The sequence below is a fragment of the Martes martes genome (assembly GCF_963455335.1).
Source record: "Martes martes genome assembly, chromosome: 1".
Lineage (NCBI taxonomy): Eukaryota > Metazoa > Chordata > Mammalia > Carnivora > Mustelidae > Martes > Martes martes.
Genome location: NC_137888.1, coordinates 117,155,242 through 117,177,212, shown reverse-complemented (window position 1 = coordinate 117,177,212; position 21,971 = coordinate 117,155,242). Strand labels below are relative to the sequence as shown.

Sequence of the window (21,971 nt, the reverse complement as noted above, 5' to 3'; positions counted from 1 at the left end):
AGCCATCCAGGCACCCTACAAACTCTTTTTGTAATGATGTTAAAATTACTGACAAAATGTTTTTGTCATTAAATAAAACATGGAGCATTTTTTCATATGCTTATCTATATACCTTTTTTGGCGAAGGGTCTGTACAGATCTTTTGCTTGTTTTTAATTGGGTTGTTCATTTTCTTATTGTTGAGTTTTAAGACTTTTTTTTTTTTTAAGAGTTTATTTGTCAGAGAGCAAGAGAGAGGGAGAACAGGAGCAGGGAGGACACAGGCACAGAGAGAAGCAGGCTCCCCACTGAGCAAGAAGCCTGATGTGGGGACTGATCCCAGGACTCTGGGATCATGACCTGAGCTGAAGGCAGATCTCAATCAACAAGCCACTCAGGAGTACTTTGAATTTTAAGTTGTTGTTTTTTTTATATATTTGGGTAATAGTCCTTTATCAGATGTGCCTTTTACAAATATATTCTCCCTGTCTCTAACATGTCTCTTCATTCTCTTGACTTCATCCCTTTTATGACTGAATAATATTTCATCGTATGTATATACCACATTTTGTTTATCCATTCATCAGCTGATGAACATTTAGGCTTTCCTACTTTTTGATTATAAGTAAAGTTGCTGTGAATATTCATGTCTGGGTTTTTCTGTTTACATGTTTTCAGTTCTTTTAGACAGATAACTGGGAGTAAAATTGCTAGATCATATGGTAAATCTGCTTAACTTTTTGAGGAACTATCAATCTGTTTTCCAAAGTGGCTGGATCATTTTACATTCCTCTTAGCAGTATATGAGTTTCAATTTTCCCACATCCTCATCAGCATTTGCTACGGTCTTTTTTATTATAGTCATCCTAGTAGGTGTGAAATAGTATCTCATTGTAATTTTGATTTGCATTTCCCTAAGGACTAATGATGCCGAGAATAACTTCATGTGCTTACTGGCTGTTTCTGTATCTTTTTTAGAGAAATATCTATTCAAATCCTTCACCTATTCTTTTTTTCTTTTTTTAAAGATTTTATTTATTTATTTGACAGACAGAGATCACAGGAGGCAGAGAAGCAGGCAGAGAGAGAGGGGGAAGCAGACTCCTTGCTGAGCAGAGAGCCCGATGCGGGGCTCGATCCCAGGACCCTGGGATCATGACCTGAGCCGAAGGCAGAGGCTTTAACCCACTGAGCCACCCAGGCACCCCTCCTTCACCTATTCTTAAATCAGGTTGCCTTTTTATCATTGACTTATAATAATTCTTTATATTTTCTGGGTACTAGATATTTATCAGATAGATTATTTGCAAATATTTTCCACATTTTGTGAGTTGCCTTTTCCCTTTTTTGATAGTACCCTTTGAAGCACAAAAGTTTTTAATTTTGATGAAGTCTAATCTATCTAATATTTCTTTGGTTGCTTATGCTTCTGTTATCATATTTAAGAAATCACTGCTGGGACACCTGGGTAACTCAGATAGTTAAGCACCTGCCTTCGGCTCAGGTCATGATCCCACCATGCTGGGATCAAAGCCCTGCATCAGGCTCCCAACTCAGTGGGGAGTCTGCTTTTCCCTCTCCCTCTGTCGCTCCCTCTGCTCCCTCTCTCAGATACCTAAATACGTTTTTTTAAAAAATTACTGCTTACCCCAATATCATGAAGATTAATACCTAGGATTCTAAGAGTTTCCTAATTTAAATTCAATTAACATATAGTATATTATTAGTTTCAGAGGTAGAGTTCAGTGATTCATCAGTCTTATAGAATACCCAGTGCTCATTACATCATATACCCTCCTTAAGCTTCATCACGCAGTCACCCCATTCTCCCACCCTCTTCCACTTGAGCAACCCTCAGTTTGTTTCCTATGATTAAGAATCTCTTATGGTTTGTCTCCCTCTCTGGTTTTGTCTTGTTTCCTTTTTTCTTCTCTTCCCCTATGATCCTGTTTTGTTTCTTAAATTCCACATATGAGTGAGATCATATGGTAATTGTCTTTCTCAAATTGATTTATTTTCCTTAGCATAATACCCTCTAGTTCCATCCATGTCATTAAAAATGGCAAGATTTCATTTTTGATGGCTGCATAATACCCCACTCTATATATACACCACATGTTCTTTTTTTTTAAAAAAATATTTTAAATTTATTCATTTGACAGACAGAAATCACAAGTAAGCAGAGAAGCAGGCAGAGAGAGGAGGAAGCAGGTTCACTGCTGAGCAGAGAGCCCTATGTGAGGCTTGATCCCAGGACCCTGGGATCACGACCTGAGCCGAAGGCAGAGGCTTTAACCCACTGAGCCACCCAGGCGCCCCACATGATCTTTATTTATTCATCCAGCGATGGCTATCTGGGCTCCTTCCATAGTTTGGCTATTGTGGACATTGCTGTTATAAATATTGTGCTGCAGGTACCCCTTCAGGTCACTACATTTGTATCTTTGGGGTAAATACCCAGTAGTGTGATTGCTGGGTCGTAAGGTATCTCTATTTTCAACTTTTTGAGCAACCTCCATACTGTTTTCCAGAGTCACTGCACCAGCTTGCATTCCCACCAACAGTGTAGGAGAGTTCCCCTTTCTTCCCATTTCTTTTTTTTTTTTTTCAATATTTTATTTATTTATTTGACAGAGAGAGATCACAATTAGGCAGAGAGGCAGGGAGAGAGGAAGGGAAGCAGGTTCCCTGCTGAGCAGAGAGCCTGACACGGGGCTGGATCCCAGGACCTTAGGATCATGGCCTGATCCGAAGGCAGAGGCTTTAACCCACTGAGCCACCCAGGCGCCCCCCTTTCTTCCCATTTCTTGGTTGGATTATTTGTTCTTTGTGATCCAGTCATTTTTCAGTAGGATGCTCTTTAGCCTCCATGTTTTTGAGTTCTTTCCAATTTCCTCTTATGATTTCAGTTCAAGTTTCAAAGGAATGTGGTCTGAAAATATGCAGGGAATGATCCCAGTCTTTTGGTTCTGGCTGAGACCTGATCTGTGACCCAGTATGTGATCTATTCTGGAGAATGTTCCATGTACACTCAAGAAGAATGTATATTTTATCACATTAGGATGGAATGCTCTGAATATATCTGTCCAGTGTCCATGTGGTCCAGTGTGTCATCCAAAGCCCTTGTTTCCTTGTTGACCTTCAGCTTAGATGATCTGTTCATTGTGGTGAGTGGGGTGTTAAAGTCCCCTACTATTATTTATTAGTATCAACTTGTTTCTTCAATTTTGTTATAAATTGGTTTATATATTTGGCTGCTCCCATGTTAGGGACATAAATATTTATAATTGTTACATCTTCTTGTTGGACAGACCCTTCAATTGTGGTAACAGTTTCCTTCCTCATCTGTTATTACAGTCTTCAACTTAAAATCTAATTTCACATATAAGGATTGCTACCCTAGCTTTCTTTTGCTGTCCAATAACATGATAAATGATTTTTATCCCCCTCACTTGCAATCTGGAGGTGTCTTTGGGTCCCAAATGAGTCTCCTGCAGACAGCATATTGATGGGTCTTGCTTTTTTATCCAATCTGATACCCTATGTCTTTTGATTGGGGCATTTAGCCCATTTACATTCAGGGTAACTACTGAAAGATATGAATTTAGTGCCACTGTATTATCTATAAGTGACTGTTACTGTATATTGTCTCTGTTCCTTTCTGGTCTATGTTACTTTTGGGCTCTCTTTTTGCTTACAGAACCCCTTTCAATATTTCTTATAGGGCTGGTTTGGTGATCGCAAATTCTTTTAGTTTCTGTTTGTCCTGGAAGCTTTTTATCTCTCCTTCTATTCTGAATGACAGCCTTGCTGGATAAAGTATCCTTGGCTGCATATTTTTCTCATTTAGCACCCTGAATATACCATGCCAGTCCATCCTGGCCTGCCAGGTCTCTGCAGATAGGTCTTCTGCCAGTCTACTGTGTCCATCCTTGCAGGTTATGGACTTCTTATCTTGAGCTGCTTTTAGGATATTCCCTTTTCTCTGAGATTTGCAAGTTTCAGTATTATATTTTGAGGTGCGGACCTATTTTTACTGATTTTGAGAAGGGTTCTCTGTGCCTCCTGGATTGAATGCCTGTTTCCTTCCCCAGACTAGGAAAGTTCCTCTTCTTCTGGGATCCCAGTTATTCTAATATTGTTTCACTTGATGGTATCACTTCTCTCTGAAATTCTCCCCCTTGTGATCCAGTAGTTGTTTATCTCTCTTTTCCTCAGCTTCTTTATTCTCCATCATTTGGTCTTCTATATCACTAATCCTCGCTCTTGCCTCATTTATCCTAACAGTTAGAGCCTCCATTTTTAAAAAGATTTATTTATTTATTTATTTATTTATTTATTATCAGAGAGAGAGAACACACAAGCAGGAGGCATGGCAGGCAGAGAATGGAGCCCGATGTGGAACTCAGTCCCAGGACCCTGGGATCATGACTTGAGCTGAAGGCAGACACCTAACCGACTGAGCTACCCAGATGTCCCAGAGCCTCCATTTTTTAATTGCTTCTCATTAATAGCCTTTTTAATTTCAACTTGGTTAGATTTTAGTTCTATCATTTCTCCAGAAGAAATTCTCTAGTGTCTTCTATGCTTTTTTCAATCCCAGCTAGTATCTTTATTTATAATTGTTATTCAGAACACTAGTTTTATAATCATACTTATGTCCATACTGATTAGGTCCCTGGCCATCAGTACTGCCTCTTGTTCTTTTTTTGAGGTGAGTTTTTCTGTCTTGTCATTCTTGCAGAAAGTGGTCACTTTTCTGTTTGTAGAATTGCAGCAATTTTTTTCTTAGATCTCCATTTGAGTTCATAGGTGTTCAGAATTACTTAATAGCTATCTAGCTGAACTCCTGGAACAAAACTAAGGTCTCCTACTCCTCTACCATCTTGGACTCTTTGATTCTAAGAGTTTTATAGTTTTAGGTCTTATATTTAAGTCTTCAATCCATTTTCAGGTAATTTCTGTATATCATATATAGTAGGGTTTATTCTTTTGCATATGGATAACCAGTTATCCCAGCACCATTTGTGGAAAAAAATATTCTTTCATCACTGAATGGTCTTGGTACCCCTATCAATGTCTTTGCTCTTAACCATTATATATATATATATGTGTGTGTGTGTGTGTACGTACATGTGTGTACACTTTGGTCATCTTTCTTACTGTGTGAGATGTTATTAAAAAAAACTTCTAAAGAATATTTGTGAAAAGCCTTTGGGAAATAGAAAGGACCATTTAAAATGTAGTGAGGGGGCGCCTGGGTGGCTCAGTGGGTTAAAGCCTCTGACTTCGGCTTGGGTCATGATCCCAGGGTCCTGGGATTGAGCCCCGCATCGGGCTCTCTGCTCAGCAGGGAGCCTGCTTCCCTTCCTTTCTCTCTGCCTGCTTCTCTGCCTACTTGTGATCTATGTCTGTCAAATAAGTAAATAAAATCTTTTAAAAAAAATAAAATGTAGTGAGATAGATACGAAAAAACTACTATGGTAATCCAGGCAAAAGATAATGGTGGCCTTGATAAAGGCAGTGGTGACCAAAAAAGTAGACAGATTCCAGGGATATTAAAGAGCTAAAAATCACGTAAGACTTTTGATTGATTGGATGTAAGAGGTGGGAAGAGGGAGTTGTCAAGGACGATTTCCAGGTTTCTGGATTGATAAATAATAATGTCTTTTACTGAGAGAAGCAACTCAGTTAACCTATATTTAAGTCTTATGGATTTAAGAAAGTTAATTTCCATGTCTATAACTTTAAAATATTGCCATACATTTAGAAACATCTGGCTATATTACCATTGTGCTGCCCCAGAAAAAGGAAAAATGCTATAAAAATCACCAGTGCCATGATTTTGTTAGTGACTCACACACTCCAGTGTTTCTGTAACCTACTGGTATCTTAAAGAAAATAGCACTGTTTATAAAAGGGCTATAGATAGGTTGTTAAATAGAGCAGCAGGACCACTTTTGTTGGCCATTACTTGCCCAAGAATAAATGGGAAAGAGTTATAATGGTACTAAAAGAAATCCAGTGTTTTCTTCTTTCTTTTCAAAAATATGGATTTCCCAACTTGGTCCACTAAAAACTATGAGAAGCAATGGTAACCTAGTAGGAATGAACATGGTGCCTAGGTAGCGGTTTTTTTGGGTTTTGTTTCATTTTTAGGTAGGCTCCATGCTCAGCATAGACCAAACAGGGACTTGAACTCATGACCCTGAGATCAAGACCTGAGCTGAGATTAAGAGTCGGACACTTCATCAACTGAGCCACCCAGATACCCGCAGTTTGTGGTTTCTAAAATCTATTCTCCACTAAATGGAACCAGTGATTCTTGGAAGATTGGCTGACGCCCAGATCTAGGATAGGATGTTTGCCCACCAGCCTGGCACATCCTGTTATACCAAAAAAAGGAAGGAAGGAAGCTATCAAAAACTAGTGAGTCTTGTCAAAAGGACTCAGGAGCCCACAAAGAAAAAGACTCCCATTGGAGTAATTTAAAAACAGTATTCTACTGCTTTACCAGAAAGTTCTATTGCTTTAACAATCAGGAATCTACACATCATCAGTTTCATTTAAACTTCAAAAACTTTAGTCTTTCCTTTATATTAGCATGGCCTCTACTCATTAGAAAATAAATCTTACAATGCCTGGAATTTTGATCTATTCTTTACTACACCTAAGGGACTTAAAGATTTATTGAATGAATGAATGGAGTTGGTATAAGTAAAGATAGCTAACTGCACAAAATTCAAATATTTTACTTCAGGGTAAAATGTATTTTCTTAAGCTAATATTCATTTCATCTTAATATTAAATTTAATATTCATTTCATTTTAATAAACAATGCATGTAATATTCTCATAGCTGTCTTACCCAGTGTCTTCCATTAATGCCAGCGTGATTCGAGAGAAGACTCGGTTCTGGGTGTGAGAACCAGTCATTGCTTCATTCTGAAAATCAACAGATTTTAAATTAGAAGACTAGACCTCCTGAAACTCCCAATAATTTCCATTAGTTTGGTGTATATGTAAAATGTCTCAAGTGTGAGAGGCTGACTTATTCACTTAAACTAGTGAAACATATAAACCTTCTTTAAAATAAAAAGGAAGCTTAAAGAAAGATTTGCTTTCTGCCTTAAATATCTACACTGTGTACAGTTTCCTAAAATGGCAGACAACCACCATTTAGAACTCTGATGAAAATGAAGATAAATATAAGCAAACAGAATACTGTAAAACTAATACACAATCTAGACAAAGTAAAATGAGTGGTTGAGACAGATGCCCATAAAATATTGGAAGGGATGGTTATTTGTCTAAATTTTTTTAAAAAGTGCTTTTATAACCCTCAATCTTATGATCACAGAAATATACATTATAATACATGCAAAGCAAGTACCACAGAATCATAGGATCAAAGGAGTTCTATGAGGGACCTAAAATGTCATCAAGGTCTACTATCTACTGAATATTTTTATTCACACCCTAAAATTCCTACAATAGCTCTGAGTATTCTTCAAATCCTTATGCTGAATGCTGGATGGTCACCTCAAGTACTTTAATATCATTAAAAAAAGTAGTTCAAGGGGGCCCCTGGGTGGCTCAGTGGTTAAGTTTCTGCCTTTGGTTCCAGTCATGATCCTAGGATCCTGGATCAAGGCCCCCGTCAGGCTCCCAGCTCAGCAGGGGCATGCTTCTCCCTCTCCTGGCCCCCTACTCGTACTCTCTCGCTCTCTCTCTCTTTCTCTTAAATAAATAAATAAAATCTTAAAAAAAAATTAGTTCAAAGACACAAAGTTGATTTCAGAGAAAGGCAGCTGTTAATGAAATTAATACTCTCAAGTCTCTACTGCAGAGTGAATAAATTTTCATATGTGACTAATCTATGGTTTTCTAATGGGAATCACTTGGGAAATATGCTTAAATAAAATTAAAAAACTGAAATTCCCATGGGAGAAATGAATATAATGTGTCTTCCCTAAGTTTCTATCACTATTGATTTGTGGTCACCTGATAAGAATAGTCAGCACAAGCATTAATTTCACTCTTTTGTAAGCCACAGTTTGGAACTTCCCCATGTGCACTGACTCTTATGGGGATGTCCCTTACAGAGACCTGGAAGTTATGTCTATGGAACTGTTAAAAACAAACAAACAAACATATGTTAGTTCTTATCTGGGACATAGTACTTCTAAGCCAGGCTGGTTCTTACATCTCTCTGTTATGGCCTTATGCTCCTGTATTTGAGCTGGAGTGGGGTGGGGGAGAGGCATGGATGACAGCCCCTTGTCCGCTGTGTGGAGCACAAGAGAAATGCCTGACTTCTGTCATGCTCCCATGCTGCACATTCTTTCCTGTATCCTTCTAAGTGAATCTTTCTTCAATGTGGCCTGTTAGGTCTTGTGAGCTTGAATGCTTCTTCTTCTTCTTCTTTTTTTTTTAAGATTTTATTTATTTATTTGACAGAGATCACAAGTAGGCAGAGAGGCAGGTAGAGAGAGAGGAAGGGAGGCAGGCTCCCTGCAGAGCAGAGGCAATGGGCTTGATCCGAGCACCCTGGGATTATGACCTGAGCTGAAGGCAGAGGCTTTAACCCACTGAGCCACCCAGGGGCCCCACTTGAATGCTTCTTTAGTTGAACCTAAGAACACCCACTGGAATGCCACTCCTGAAAGGTATCACAGATATAAATAAACTGCTCACCACAACATTTTAATTTTTTTTAAAGATTTTACTTATTTGAGAGAAAGTACAAAAGAGAGTGAGCACAAGCAGGGAGAGCAGCAGGCAGAGGGAGAAGCAGACTCCTCACCAAGCAGAGACCAACATGGGACTCAATTCCACAACCCTGGGATCATGACTGGAGCTGAAGGAAGATGCTTAACCGAGTCACCCACATGCCCCATCACAACATTTTTAAAATAAAAAATTTAGGGGTGCCTGATTGGCTCAGTCGGAAGAGTGTGCAACTCTTGATCTCACAGTTTTAAGTCCAAGCCTCACATTGGGTGTAGAGATTACTTAAAATCTTAGAAATAAAATTAAATTAAATTAAAATAAAATATTTAAAACATTGTTGTTCATTAATACAGGACTATTGTTACATTTCATATAATACTATGTAATTGCTAAATCATGTTGGTTTATAATGACTTTTCCCTGGATTTTAATATTTTGTGGAACAGAGCAATAGCAGTTAAATATAAAGTACACTAAGACAGCTAAACACAGCCAACTGAGGAATGCATGACCCATTCACTTCATGTTCTTCCACTTGGTTCAATATGACCAGAGGCTCTGTTTTAAAAGTGGTTATTGCATGGCTCCCTCTAATTTTGTACATGTTAGTCTTGCCCCCATTACTCAATTTATAGCCTTCCTTACAACTACCTTTGCTTTTTGTTGTTGTCGAAGGTAAAGAAATACAGGAGCTTATTTATTGGAAATATGTTTAAAACTGAGCTAGTACTTTTATTACGACTTACTGCTTTTCTTAGTGGTATGTTATTTGTTTTTCCCATGAGTCTTGTTATTTTTAGTGTTTAATTTTGAAGAAAGAGTTTTTTTTAGGAAAGCATACATTGCATTACAGGAGGAGCCCTGTACTGCTTGGAAAGATGTCAAGATACATCATTAAGTGGAAAAGAGTTGCACAAATGTATGTATGACTCCATCAAAAAAACAAACTGTGTGTTGGTGTGTGTATCTCTACATTTATATAACATTTCTGGAAGGATATACAAAAAATTTAAATAGTGATTACATCTAAAAGTAGATCTGGAGTACTAAGGGGAAAAGGAACTTTAAGCCATCATAGGTTTTTAAGTTTACATAGGGTCCATCTTATGGAAAAGCAAGGGAAGTGAGTGGAAAAGAGGAGGAGGACTTATTTTAGTGGCTGCCTATCAAACATTCGAGTTTTAAGAAGAGGCAAGGAGTTAACTAACAAACAATAACCAGGAAGGACAGTTAAGATTCATTCTAGTTCATTATTGAACTTATTGACCTGAACTTATTAATAAGAAACTGCTTGTTAAGGGGCGGGGGGGAACCAAACAGAAAAAAAAGAGAAAAATAATTTTACTTCATAACCCATTATACTGTTTGAATAACTTGAATAAGAATTACTTTTATTAAAAAGAGAATTACTTTTATTTATTTATTTTTAAAGGTTTTTTTTTTTTTTTTTTTTTAAGGATTTTTATTTATTTATTTACCAGAGAGAAAGCGAGAAAGAGTACAAGCATGGGGAGTGGCAGGCAGAGGGAGAAGCAGACTCCCTGCTGTGCAAGGAGCCCCATGCAGGACTCGATCCCGGGACACTGGGATCATGACCCGAGCAGAAGACAGATACTTAAGTGACTCAACCACCCAGGCGTCCTGAGAATTATTTCTATTAAAGAAAAAATATGTCTTGTAAAATTTTTTAAAAATATTTTATTTATTTATTTGGCAGAGAGAGAGAGAGATCACAAGTAGGCAGAGAGGCAGGCAGAGACAGAGGGGGAAGCAGGCTCCCTGCAAGCAGACAGCCTGATTCGGGGCTCGATCCCAGGACCCTGAGATCATGACCTGAGCCAAAGGCAGAGGCTTAACCCACTGAGCAACCCAGGTGCCCCTCTAGTAAAATGTAAAAATAAACTGACCTCTAATAACCGCTTTTCCCAATGATTGAGTTCAGTGCCCATACCGCCTTGATTTTCGAGTTCCATTCCCTCCAGAATTGGACAGTTAAAATGTTTTCGTGCTTCATCCTAAGAATCAGAAAAAATTAAATAAACCCTACAGAAGTATGATAACAGCAGATTCTTTACCTAACCTAATCTAAATATAATAAAGTAGCCGTTAAAGAACTACTTCGGTGAGAAGTGAGAACATCTTTTAAAAATATGGTTTTTACTATAATTAAATAAAATATTTTGATACTATTACACTCTTCTTTGCTAGAAATTATTATTTCTCTTAATATTTTTTTCCTCTATTTGAAGATTTGGGCTTTAAGTGACATTTCGAAAAGGCTACAGACTAACATGATTGCTATTTGTAACTACTGTATCAACAACGTTTTTAATGAAGGTATAAACTGCTCTTAGTACAGATACTGTCTTTGAAACAAAAATAAATTCTTCATTAGACTATAATTTTGCTCACTTGGTTTTTTCTCTCCTTTGGTTAGAAATTTCCAGTGATGAGAAATATCCCAAGAGCAGTGCAAAAGTTCCAAAGGCAGGGGTGTTGGCTGGCTCAATCAGTAGAGCATGTGACTCTTGATCCTGAGGGCATGAGTTTGAGCCCCATGTTGAGGGTAGAGTTTATTTTAAAAATAAGAGTGGGATGGTTAATTTTACATGTCAACCTGGCTAGGCCACAGTGCCCAGATATTTGATCAAACATTATTCTGAATGTTTCAGTAAGGGTGTTTTTGGATGAGATCAACATGTAAATTATTTTAAGTAAAGCAGATTACCTTCCATAATATAGACAGGCCTCATCCATTCAGTTGAAGACTTAAAAAGAACAAAGACTGACTTTGTCCAAGCAAGAAGGAATTCTGCCTGCTTACTACCTTTGGACTCAAACTGTAACTCTTCCCTAAGTGTCCAGCCTACACTATCAGGGTTTGAGCTCCCCAAACCTCCGTAACGGTAGGAGCTATTTCATTAAAATAAATCTCCTTTTCTCCCACCATCTATTTTCCCCCCTCTTTCTCAGTCAACACATTCTGTTCGTTCTGTTTCTCTGGACAACCTTGACTAATACAGACAGCATAGGAAAGGATCAGCAATTACACAAACAGTACCAGCGATCCTAAGAGGTATGACAGTAGAGGAGCACTGGCTTAAAAGAATGATTTAAAATGGAGCCATGAGAATTACTGCCAAAATTCCATTTCTTTGGATTTCTCTTGGCTTGTAGCTTTACTCTACTGCCTTTATATCATTTTTCTTATTATAGGTCCTGAAATTTAATCTTAAATTCTTTTTTTTTAAAGATGTATTTATTTATTTTAGAGAGAGACAGTGTGCATGCACAATTGGGAGGGAGGGCAGAAGGAGTGAGAATCTCAAGCAGACTCCACACTGGGCACAAAGTCTCACGAGGGGCTTGATCCCACAATCCTGAGATCATGACCTGAGCTGAAACTAAGAGTTAGACATTTAACTAACTAAGCTACCCAGGTGCTCCTACTCTTAAATCCTTAAACAATAATGATTAGTAAAGAAAGAACTGTAAGAAAGGAAAAGGGGAGATGGGTCAGGAAACGTGAAGAAGTTGGGTTAATACGTACGACAACACGAGGTGTTACTAGAAGATACACAGTGTGAGAAATGATCTTATTATCTCGAACATTCCACAATCTCTCCACTTTTCGAACTACTTTATCACTCCATTGATATAATCCAAGACTGCAATTAAAGAATAAAAGACAGTCATTTTGCAAATTCACCACAACTTTAAATAGTAAAAGTGTTTATGAACATCAATATGAAATTAAAATATTTGACTTTACTATGTACCAAGTGTTTGCAAAGTACTTGACATTTTCTAATTTAATCTTTTCAACCTTCTGAGGTTATTTTGTAGATAAAATAACTATTTTGTAGATAAAAAGACAGAAGTTTGGAGAGATGAAGAAACTTGCTCAAGTTCACATAGCTAATACTTGGTTCAGATGACAATGAATTATTTATTATTTATTTATATTATTATATAATAAATTATATTATATATTATATTATATAATAAATTATATAATAAATTATTTATTATTTATTGGATAAAACAAAATTTATTATTTATTGGATAAAACAAAAGTAAGTCCAGAGACATATCCAAGTATATAAGGAAACTTAATAAATAACAACAAAAAATGTCATTTTCACTTATTGGGAAAGTGTAATTTACTTAATAACTGTGCTGTAAAACTGGTTATCCATTTAGGAAGAAAGTTAAATCCCTATTTCAGACCATATACAGAAATAAATTCCAGGAAAATTCAGCAAAAATGGCAGATCTCTGAAAATTCTGTTCATGAAAGCAATGAGGAAAGCGGCAAAATGCCTAATCAACTTTTTCAGACCTTTGTAAATTAACTAAAGACCTGCAGCAATCCAGGAAGGATTTTTTTTTTTAAATGGATAAATTCAGTAAGAACAGTAAGCTTTGTAGCATTTTCCCATGCCCTCACTCCAGTCATATGGCAGCCCTGAAAACTAAGAGCCCACAATCATGGTGAAAGCCAGCAACCTGACAGCCACTATAGAGTGGGCAGATCATGGTTGACTGGAAGAACGCATTTTTAAAAAAAACCCATAATCCAACCATGTCCACAAGAAACACAGCTCAGACTCAAGGACAGAATTAGGTTGAATGTAAAAGAATGAAACAGATGTACCATGCAAACTGTACCTGTAAAGAAAGCTGGAATGGCTATACCAATATCAGATAAAATAGACTTAAAACAAAAAATGTTAGTAGAGATAAAAGAGGGACATTTTATAGTGATGAAAGAGTCACTCCACCAAGAAGATATAACAGTTATAAACATATATGTATCTTACAAAAGAACCCCAAAATACATGAAGCAAAAATAAATTCTGAATGAATTAAAGCTATGAATGTAAAAAATTCAAATAATAATTTAATTGAAACTATAAATGTAAAAAATTCAAATAATAATTTACCAGAAAACATTTATAATCATAATCATCGAAGGGCAGAAGTTTCTTAAGCAACAGAAGAAAAAATATGATAAACAAAATAAGTAAATGAGATAAATATTTGCAACAAATACAAAAAAGGATTAATATCCTTAAATTATAAAGTACTCTAACAAAATCATTAGAAGAGGAAAAATAACCCAAGACTAGCCAAAAAACATAAATAGGCCGTGATCAAAGAGAAAATTCAAATGGCTAAAACCTTAGCAGTAGTCCTAGAAATACAAGATACCATCTTTTATCAGATTGGCCTAAAAAAAAGATCTATACTATCCAGTAGTGGTAAGGTAAGCATTCATACATCATTGGTAGGATATAACGACATCAATTATAATAGACATCAATTTTGCTTTTTCCTATAATCCATATCCCTTTTTTTGTTTTTTTTCTAGATGACTTTTTTTTTTTAAAGATTTTATTTATTTATTTGACACAGAGGGAGAGAGATCACAAGTAGGAAGAGCGGCAGGCAGAGGGTGGGGGAAGCAGGCTCCCTGCTGAGCAAAGAGCCCCATGCGGCTTGATCCCAGGACCCTGAGATCATGACCTGAGCCGAAGGCAGAGGCTTAACCCACTGAGTCACCCAGGAGCCCCAATTACTTCTATCATTAACCCTATGAATCTCTCATTTTCACCACTAAAACAGAATAAAGAAGCTATATATTTCCCACCATTATTTTATGGAAATTTTAAACAGACATAATGTTGACAGAATTGTAAAGAGAACACCTGCATCACCGATAACCATACAATTAATACTTTGCTATATTTGCTGTATCACATATCTGTTCATCTACCCATGCCTTGAAGATGTTATTCTTTTTTTATTAGTTTATTTTTTATTTATTGTATTTAAATTCAATTAGCCAATATACAGTACACATCATTAGTTTCAGATGTAATGTTCAATAACTTAACAGTTGTAACACCCCAGGCTCACCACATCACGTGCCCTTTTTTTTTTTTTAAAGATTTTATTTCTTTGACGGAGATCACAAGTAGGCAGAGAGGCAGGCAGAGAGAGAGGAAGGGAAGCAGGCTCCCTGCTGAGCAGAGAGCCCGATGCGGGGCTCAATCCCAGGACCCTGAGATCATGACCTGAGCCGAAGGCAGCGGCTTTAACCCACTGAGCCACCCAGGCGCCCCTCACGTGCCCTTCTTAATGCCCATCACCCATTTACCCCATCGCCCCACCCACCTCCCCTCCAGCAATCCTCAGATTGTTTCCTATAGTTAAGAGTCTCTCATGGTTTTTTTCCCCCCTCCATGACTTCCCATTCAGTTTTCCCTCCCTTCCCCTGTGATCCTCTGTACCGTTTCTTTTTTTTTTTTTTTAAAGATTTTATTTATTTGACAGACAGAGATCACAAGTAGGCAGAGAGGCAGGCAGAGAGAGGAGGAAGCAGGCTCCCCGCTGAGTAGAGAGCCTGATGTAGGGCTCGATCCCAGGACCCTGAGATCACGACTGGAGCCAAAGGCAGAGGCCCAACCCACTGAGCCACCCAGGCGCCCTCTCTGCACTGTTTCTTAATTGCTTTTATCTTTTTCCATGGCAAAGTCATGTTTAACCAACCACAGCACTCAAATGCAGCAAGAAAATAAACAGCTTTTACCTTATTAATAATTCCTAATATCCTCTTCACTATCTACATTTCTAGACAAATAGTTTCTCCAAATAGATACGGAAGGGACAAATCCAACTCTTCATATGTTTATCAACTGTATTTCCTATTATCCTCTTATATCCATTCATACTGTAAGATTTCCTGCTTTTGAGGAATATCCTGAGTACAAGAAAGCACCGCAAATCATCAGCTTAACAATAGTTATGAGTGGCAATCTCTCTCCTCCTTACCTACATCATTTATATAGATGATGCCTATTTCACCACTTATGTTTCCCATAAAGACCACAGTTTTAGGAAAGGCCAGACTCCTCCTACACCACCAAATGAATACAAACTATCTAAGAAGAATAAATATATTTCCAATTAAAATTTGTTTCTTCACATGTACTTTAAAAAATATCATGATGAATAAAACATTATCTGCTTTAGTATTTAATTCTAGCTATTTTAATAGAGATCTCTGTAATTAAAGCAAAATATACATCAAGTGAACAAATTTTAAGTGTAAGGTTTAACTGTTTATTTCATATCCATATACCACTAATCTGATAAAGACAGGGAACATCGTCAGTACCACTGGAAGGCTTCCTTGTGCCCTATCCCAATCTATACTCAACTTATATGCCATTTAACAGCTTGGTCCTTCAAGACCACTTATCTGCCTTTTATCATTGCTCTTTTTTAACTCCATACAAACAGACTTATCTGACCTCTTTTGCCCAACACTCTATCTGTGATATTGATATATGTTATTGCATATAACAATAGTGTGTTCTTTTTTAGTGCCTTATAAGTTTTCTTTTTTTTTAAGATTATGATTATTATTTTATTTCATTTATTTGACAGAGACAGTGAGAGAGGGAACACAAGCAGAGAGAGTGGGAGAGGGAGAAGTAGGCTCCATGCTGAGCAGGGAGTCTGATGTGGGACTGGGTCCCAGAACCCTGGGATCATGACCCAAGCCAAAGGCAGACACTTAACAATTGAGCCACCCAAGTGCCCTGTAGTTTTCAGTTATATGAATACATCATAACATATTTATTCATTCTTCTATTGCTGGATCTTTCGATAGTTTCTATTCTTTGGTAATTAATTACAAAACTGCCACGAACGTTTTTTTAAAATTTTATTTTATTATTTATTTGACAGACAGAGATCACAGGCAGAGAGGCAGGCAGAGAGAGGGTGAAGCAGGCTCCCTGCTGAGCAGAGAGCCCGATGCATGGCTCGATCCCAGGACCCTGAAATCATGACCCGAGCCAAAGGCAGAGGCTCAACCCACTGAGCCACCCAGGTGCCCCCGAACATTCTTGAGCATGTCTTTTTGTACACATATCCTCTTAATGTAGAGATCTAGAGATCTGTTTTTTATATAAATGTATGCAAATAGTTACAGTTCTGTGATTGATATGCTATAAAAATTTTTTGAGAATTTTTTTTAGTGTTTCTTAATATTATTTATTTTAGGCCCTGACTCTATAGATTGCTGGTAACATGCTGTACTAAATACAGTTTCAGGTCATATACAAATATTGCCACGAGAGGCAATAATTATTAATAAACCAAAATATAATCAAACCACATTTTCCTATGGCCTAACTATACCGTATAGTATTAGAAGTTACAATGTGGTAAAAAAGAGCTCTGCTGGCAAGAAGAGTCCTGGTTCTTTGGGCAAGTCACTAAGTTTTCTGCATCTTAACAGCTTCATCTCTAAAATGAAAAGGTAATGCTAAGTGACCTCTTTTATCCCATTTTAATAGCTACAGCTTTTTTAGGTTAGCCACGAAGCCACTATTATTTATGGCACCTAACATGCCATGATTCTCAGATTCTAGTCTTAGCGCCCTTCTAAAAGAGAAGAGCAAGAACAAAAATAACAAATACCTGTAATTAAAAGGTGGGAGACCATCTGCAAATCTTGAAGTCAAAGGATTTCCATCTTTATCATGGTAAAATGCAAACAGGCCAGCAGAGAAACCCTATAAAAAAAAAGTTCAAAATGCCTCACAGAGAAAACTATCAAGACTGATTATACACATCATAACATGCTACTATCAAAAGAGAACACTGATGGAACCTCATAAAAGCACCTGGCCAATATTTTTAAAGGAATTTGCCATAGACTGGAACTAGACAAAACTTCAGTATTCCATCTTATGAATTTTAAATTTCAATTACCTGAGGTAATTGTAAGTGAAGAAATCCAAAGTACTAGTGACAACATTCTTTGGTACTGGTATAAATAAGAAATACATGTGTTTAAGAATGATTTGTATTTATCACAGTTTATCCCCTTCACATGAACTTATTACATAAGCTCTATAATTGCATCCAGGGAATGTTACCACTGAGAACAATTAACAATATAGTTTAGAGTAGGGGGTAGGCAATCAAATGCATTCATAAAAATTCAAAGTCTTTAATCCTAAAGTCCACATTTAATACATGTCTGTACTTAACAAGACTGGAAATGTGTGTGTGTGTGTGTGTGTGTGTGTGTACTTAGGAAAAAATGGAAACATATCAAAATATTAGCTGTGGTTCTTTTGATGGTAGGGTAATGTGTAAAATCACTCATATTCCCCCAATTTTTTTGTAATGTAAATTTGTTATATTTAGAGTCACAGTTTAAATACTATTTTTAAGAAGTTTTAAGAATGAGATAATGGATACTTCACATAAAGGTTCCCATTCACTATCCTTACCCTCCCATAATAGATGGGCAAAATTAGTGCCATTTGATATCTCTTATTTCATTAGTGATATTTCCTTTCTTGCTGTCTCTCATAATCTAGTAACTCAGACAAAGCACTTTTGTAACTACTTCTTTATGTATGTTTTGTACACTGAGAGTATGTTCTAGCTCATACCTAAATAACTAACAATCACAAATGATCACTTAATTAACCAATTTCTTTAGCAAATTTCTTTGCTTACACAACTGGGGCCTCTGTGTCATTCAAGGCTTGACAAAATGATTAATGGAATCCAGATTATTCTTTTATTCCTGCATTTCTTCTTCTTTTTTAATCTCTGAAGATGCAAAGGACACTTAATTGAGTCAGCTGAGAAAATCTGAATAGTTCTTTATACATAATTCACTGAAGTTATACAAAGCTTAAAATAGTATGATTTGCCTCATCCTGTATAATATTCTAAATACACATTTTTTCCCACTCTATCAGCTTGAAAATTCTTCTAAACACTCACATCTCGAAAGCTTATTAGGTATTCAAAGCACCACCGTAATTGATAGCTATTAGCATATATAACTTTAGGGGGAATCTCTGTTAAAAACATAATTCTTGCCATTGTCCAAGATGCTTTTTGAGACTTAAGCTAATATTTAAAATTTCTTAGGTTTTTACAATTTTTTAAATAATTCAAATATGCAAAAAGTAAAAAAGAACCGGAGACTTATGTATCTTCTTTAAGGTTAAGGTGTTAATTTTACCATATTTTCTTTAAACTTTTAAGAAATAAAACACTGCAGAGTAAATATGGCTGAAGCCCCATTACCTAACTCTTTCCTCCCTCTTCCTAGAAGTAACCACCACCAAAAAAAAAAAAAAAAAGAAGTAACCACTACCTTGAAGTCAATGTGCATAACTTTCATACATGCTTTTACAGTCAATGATATCTAGCTTTAATTTGTGATTCCTTGACTGCTAAAGTAAGTCTGAATACCTTCTCATACATTTTTCAGTCAATTGGAATTTTTTCTTTTGTGAATTGCCTGTTCATAACATAATCTATCTCGTGCCTGGGATCTCTGCATTTATGTTCACTTATGTATTCACTTAAAACCTGTTGTTTTTGTTTCTCTCAACATCAAATAACTGTAGTTTTTAGATCTTACTTAGAATGATCCTTGTCTTTCACCTCAAGTAGCAGGTTCAGTTTACTTTTTTAAATAAAAGAAAAAGACATGATTCATGTTAGAATCCCCTTCCTTAAAGGACATAAATGCTGTCTGGTTACACTGGAGTTTCACTGAGTCATTCAATGCTGATTTTAAGACAGGCTTGCTTTTCAAGGTCATACATGACAGCTCACTAAATAAGACTAATACATAATTGCCACTAATTTTTTTTAACACCCTACTATTCATAGCATGGTCCTAGGGCATTTCTGTTTTATCTTATTTAATCTCCAAGAAAAAAAATCCACTCTACTATGTACTCCAATTATCATTTTAACAAATGAAACTGAGGCTTGCAACTAAATTACACAAGAGCCCAAAGATTTTCAGTGGTGGAATTAAGAAGATTCACACATAAATCTGTGTGATCTATTCTCTCTCGATAACTGTATTTTACTACCATCTATTTTCTAAATACATAAATGGCATCAAGAGAACATTTCCTAGGGTCTTAGATAACCTTAATTAATTTCCTGGACATATTATAAAAGTTCACTAATTTGGACAAATAGGGAAAAAGGAAGGAGAGTTTCTGAATAAGTAAATTTAAATTTTAGAAGGCCTAAGCAGCTCAAGAGGCCTTTTGCAATCAGATCTCTGTAAAAGATAAGAAAATCTATAATAGCATTATCAATTATCACTTTAGAGGAAAGTAAGTTTTTCTAAATTACTGGTTTTTTTTTTTTTAAATAGTAATCATTTTCTCAAAACTCCTATTTACCCAGTGAATTTACTTGCTTAATTATTTTAGGTAGTATAACTCAACCAAGCCATTACCTTAATCATTAAAAATTCTCTATTGGCAGAGGCCTAATAATCTAGGTTTTACTGACATAAATCTAAGAATCCAAAATTTAACATACACATCAACATGGGAGCATAAGAAGCAGAAAATCAAAGCATAAAAAAAAAAAAAGAACAGTAGTTAACAGCAAAATTTACCAGGGCATGAATAATCTCATGTTTTACTGTGGACAGCATCCCAATAAACTCCTGAGGCTGGGTAGAGATCATATTTGGACACAGGTTAGCATATCCTGCTATTGGCCTGTTAAAATAGACATTGAATTTTTTATTATATTCCAGAAAAATATGATTATGATATTTACTAACCTCTACTTTTATCACCCCCCCAAGTTTTTACTTAAATTCCAGCTAGTTAATATACAGTACAATATTAGTTTCAGGTACTAACCTATACTTTTCTATAAAACATTGACAAAGGTAAAAAAAGACTTTGCTAAATATCAAATGTCATTTTGTACCATAACATCTAACTCACTATCTTATACTTTCAAGACATATACCTCTGTTTTCCTATTGTGTGGCTCATTAGCACCAGTCCTCACAGAAGGAAAGTTAATATAAAAAGTAAAATACATCTCAATGTGATTTTATAAAATATGTTAGTATATACCAAAAGAGGACTGAGAAACTTAAATTCTAACACTAGCTTACTTGCAAAATCACTTTTGACTTCAGCATTTAACTATATTTACAGGCACACGGGTAAGCAGGTCGGTGGAGAGGGAAGCTAGACGTACAATAGGACAATAAGCAAATCATTTAGGGTGCTCACCTTTCTTATGCCCATCTTGCTATTCCCTTTCTAACATGGCCTTCATTCGCATAAAGATTTTTTTTTTAAATCTTCCCATCATCTTCTTTCACAGTCTACATTTAATTCTATCACTTTCTGAGCCTAGAACCTGAGAGTGGAAGAGCTGATTCACCCCTAGCATAATTCAGTCAGTTCCACCACGCACCTACCTGTTTTTCAAAACTGTGGCAAACAGACAACAGTAAGGAAATCCAAAGTCCTTTCTCCCACCACTACCCTAACATTTTACCACTTAAAATGTAATCATCTTTTCCAAAGTAACATTTGCCTTATTTAAGTAAGAAACACGCGGCATACTTTGTTCACACTTGAGAACAGACTTAGACTTAAAAAGTATGACTGTTACTCACTTACCAGAACACTGCCACACTGACCTCTAAAATACAGAATGGATGTCATGGCCAGGCTTAAAACCCACAAGGACTTCCCACAGCATTTACAATAAAACAGCCCTATCTCTCCAATGTATTTCCCTAAGTTCTCATCCTCAAACCCAGTGTCCACAGAAGTGGCTTTTAACAGCAACAGGCACACATGGATTTTTCCTAACATACATCTTTCTCAAGCTCTGTATTTGGCTGAAGCTTACCAATGCTCAGGTTACACCTAAAGTTTCAATTTCAAAGAGGCTGTCTTTGCCATAATTTAGATTATGTTTCCCCCTTTTTTCCTTTTATGTTGCAGCACCCTTTTTTCCCCTATAATTTGTCACGTTTTGAAATGACACTTATTTGTAAGTATATTTGGTATCTGTCTCCCTCTGTTATTTGTATGTTCTGTGATGCAGGTACATGTGTCTGTTTTGTTTACCTAGTCTGCTGGCAACATATTAGGCACTCAAATAGTCATGGAATGAATTAATGTGGCAGTTTTGAAGGAAAGTTTCTCAACTAAAAGATTAAAAAAGAACTAAAGATACTTTTTCTTCAAACACCAACATCAGAAGAAACCAAATTCTCTTCCCAGATATGAGAAGACAAAGAAGAGTAGCTTCATATTCGCGGATACAAATAACACTTACTCTTTTAGCTACTCATTTATATCAAATATGAACTGAAAGTTAAAAGTGCTTTAAATATAATAGCAGTGCAAAGAAACTGAAACA

The 21,971-nt window shown here is 36.3% G+C and overlaps 1 protein-coding gene across 2 annotated transcripts in view; it reads right to left on the bottom strand.

The window, feature by feature from the left end:
- LMLN (leishmanolysin like peptidase) overlaps nucleotides 1-21,971 on the bottom strand; it is a gene marked incomplete at its 5' end in the record, with an annotated part of 78,447 nt that overhangs the window by 38,537 nt on the left and 17,939 nt on the right. Inside the window, 5 exons of one of the 2 annotated variants that reach the window (XM_080818746.1) lie at nucleotides 6,847-6,923; nucleotides 10,619-10,726; nucleotides 12,262-12,379; nucleotides 17,208-17,302; nucleotides 20,188-20,353. In XM_080818746.1, coding sequence (XP_080674872.1) covers nucleotides 6,847-6,923; nucleotides 10,619-10,726; nucleotides 12,262-12,379; nucleotides 17,208-17,302; nucleotides 20,188-20,353 — 564 coding nt within the window. The remainder of the gene's footprint in view (nucleotides 1-6,846; nucleotides 6,924-10,618; nucleotides 10,727-12,261; nucleotides 12,380-17,207; nucleotides 17,303-20,187; nucleotides 20,354-21,971) is intronic. The other variant, XM_080818745.1, reaches the window with a different exon arrangement.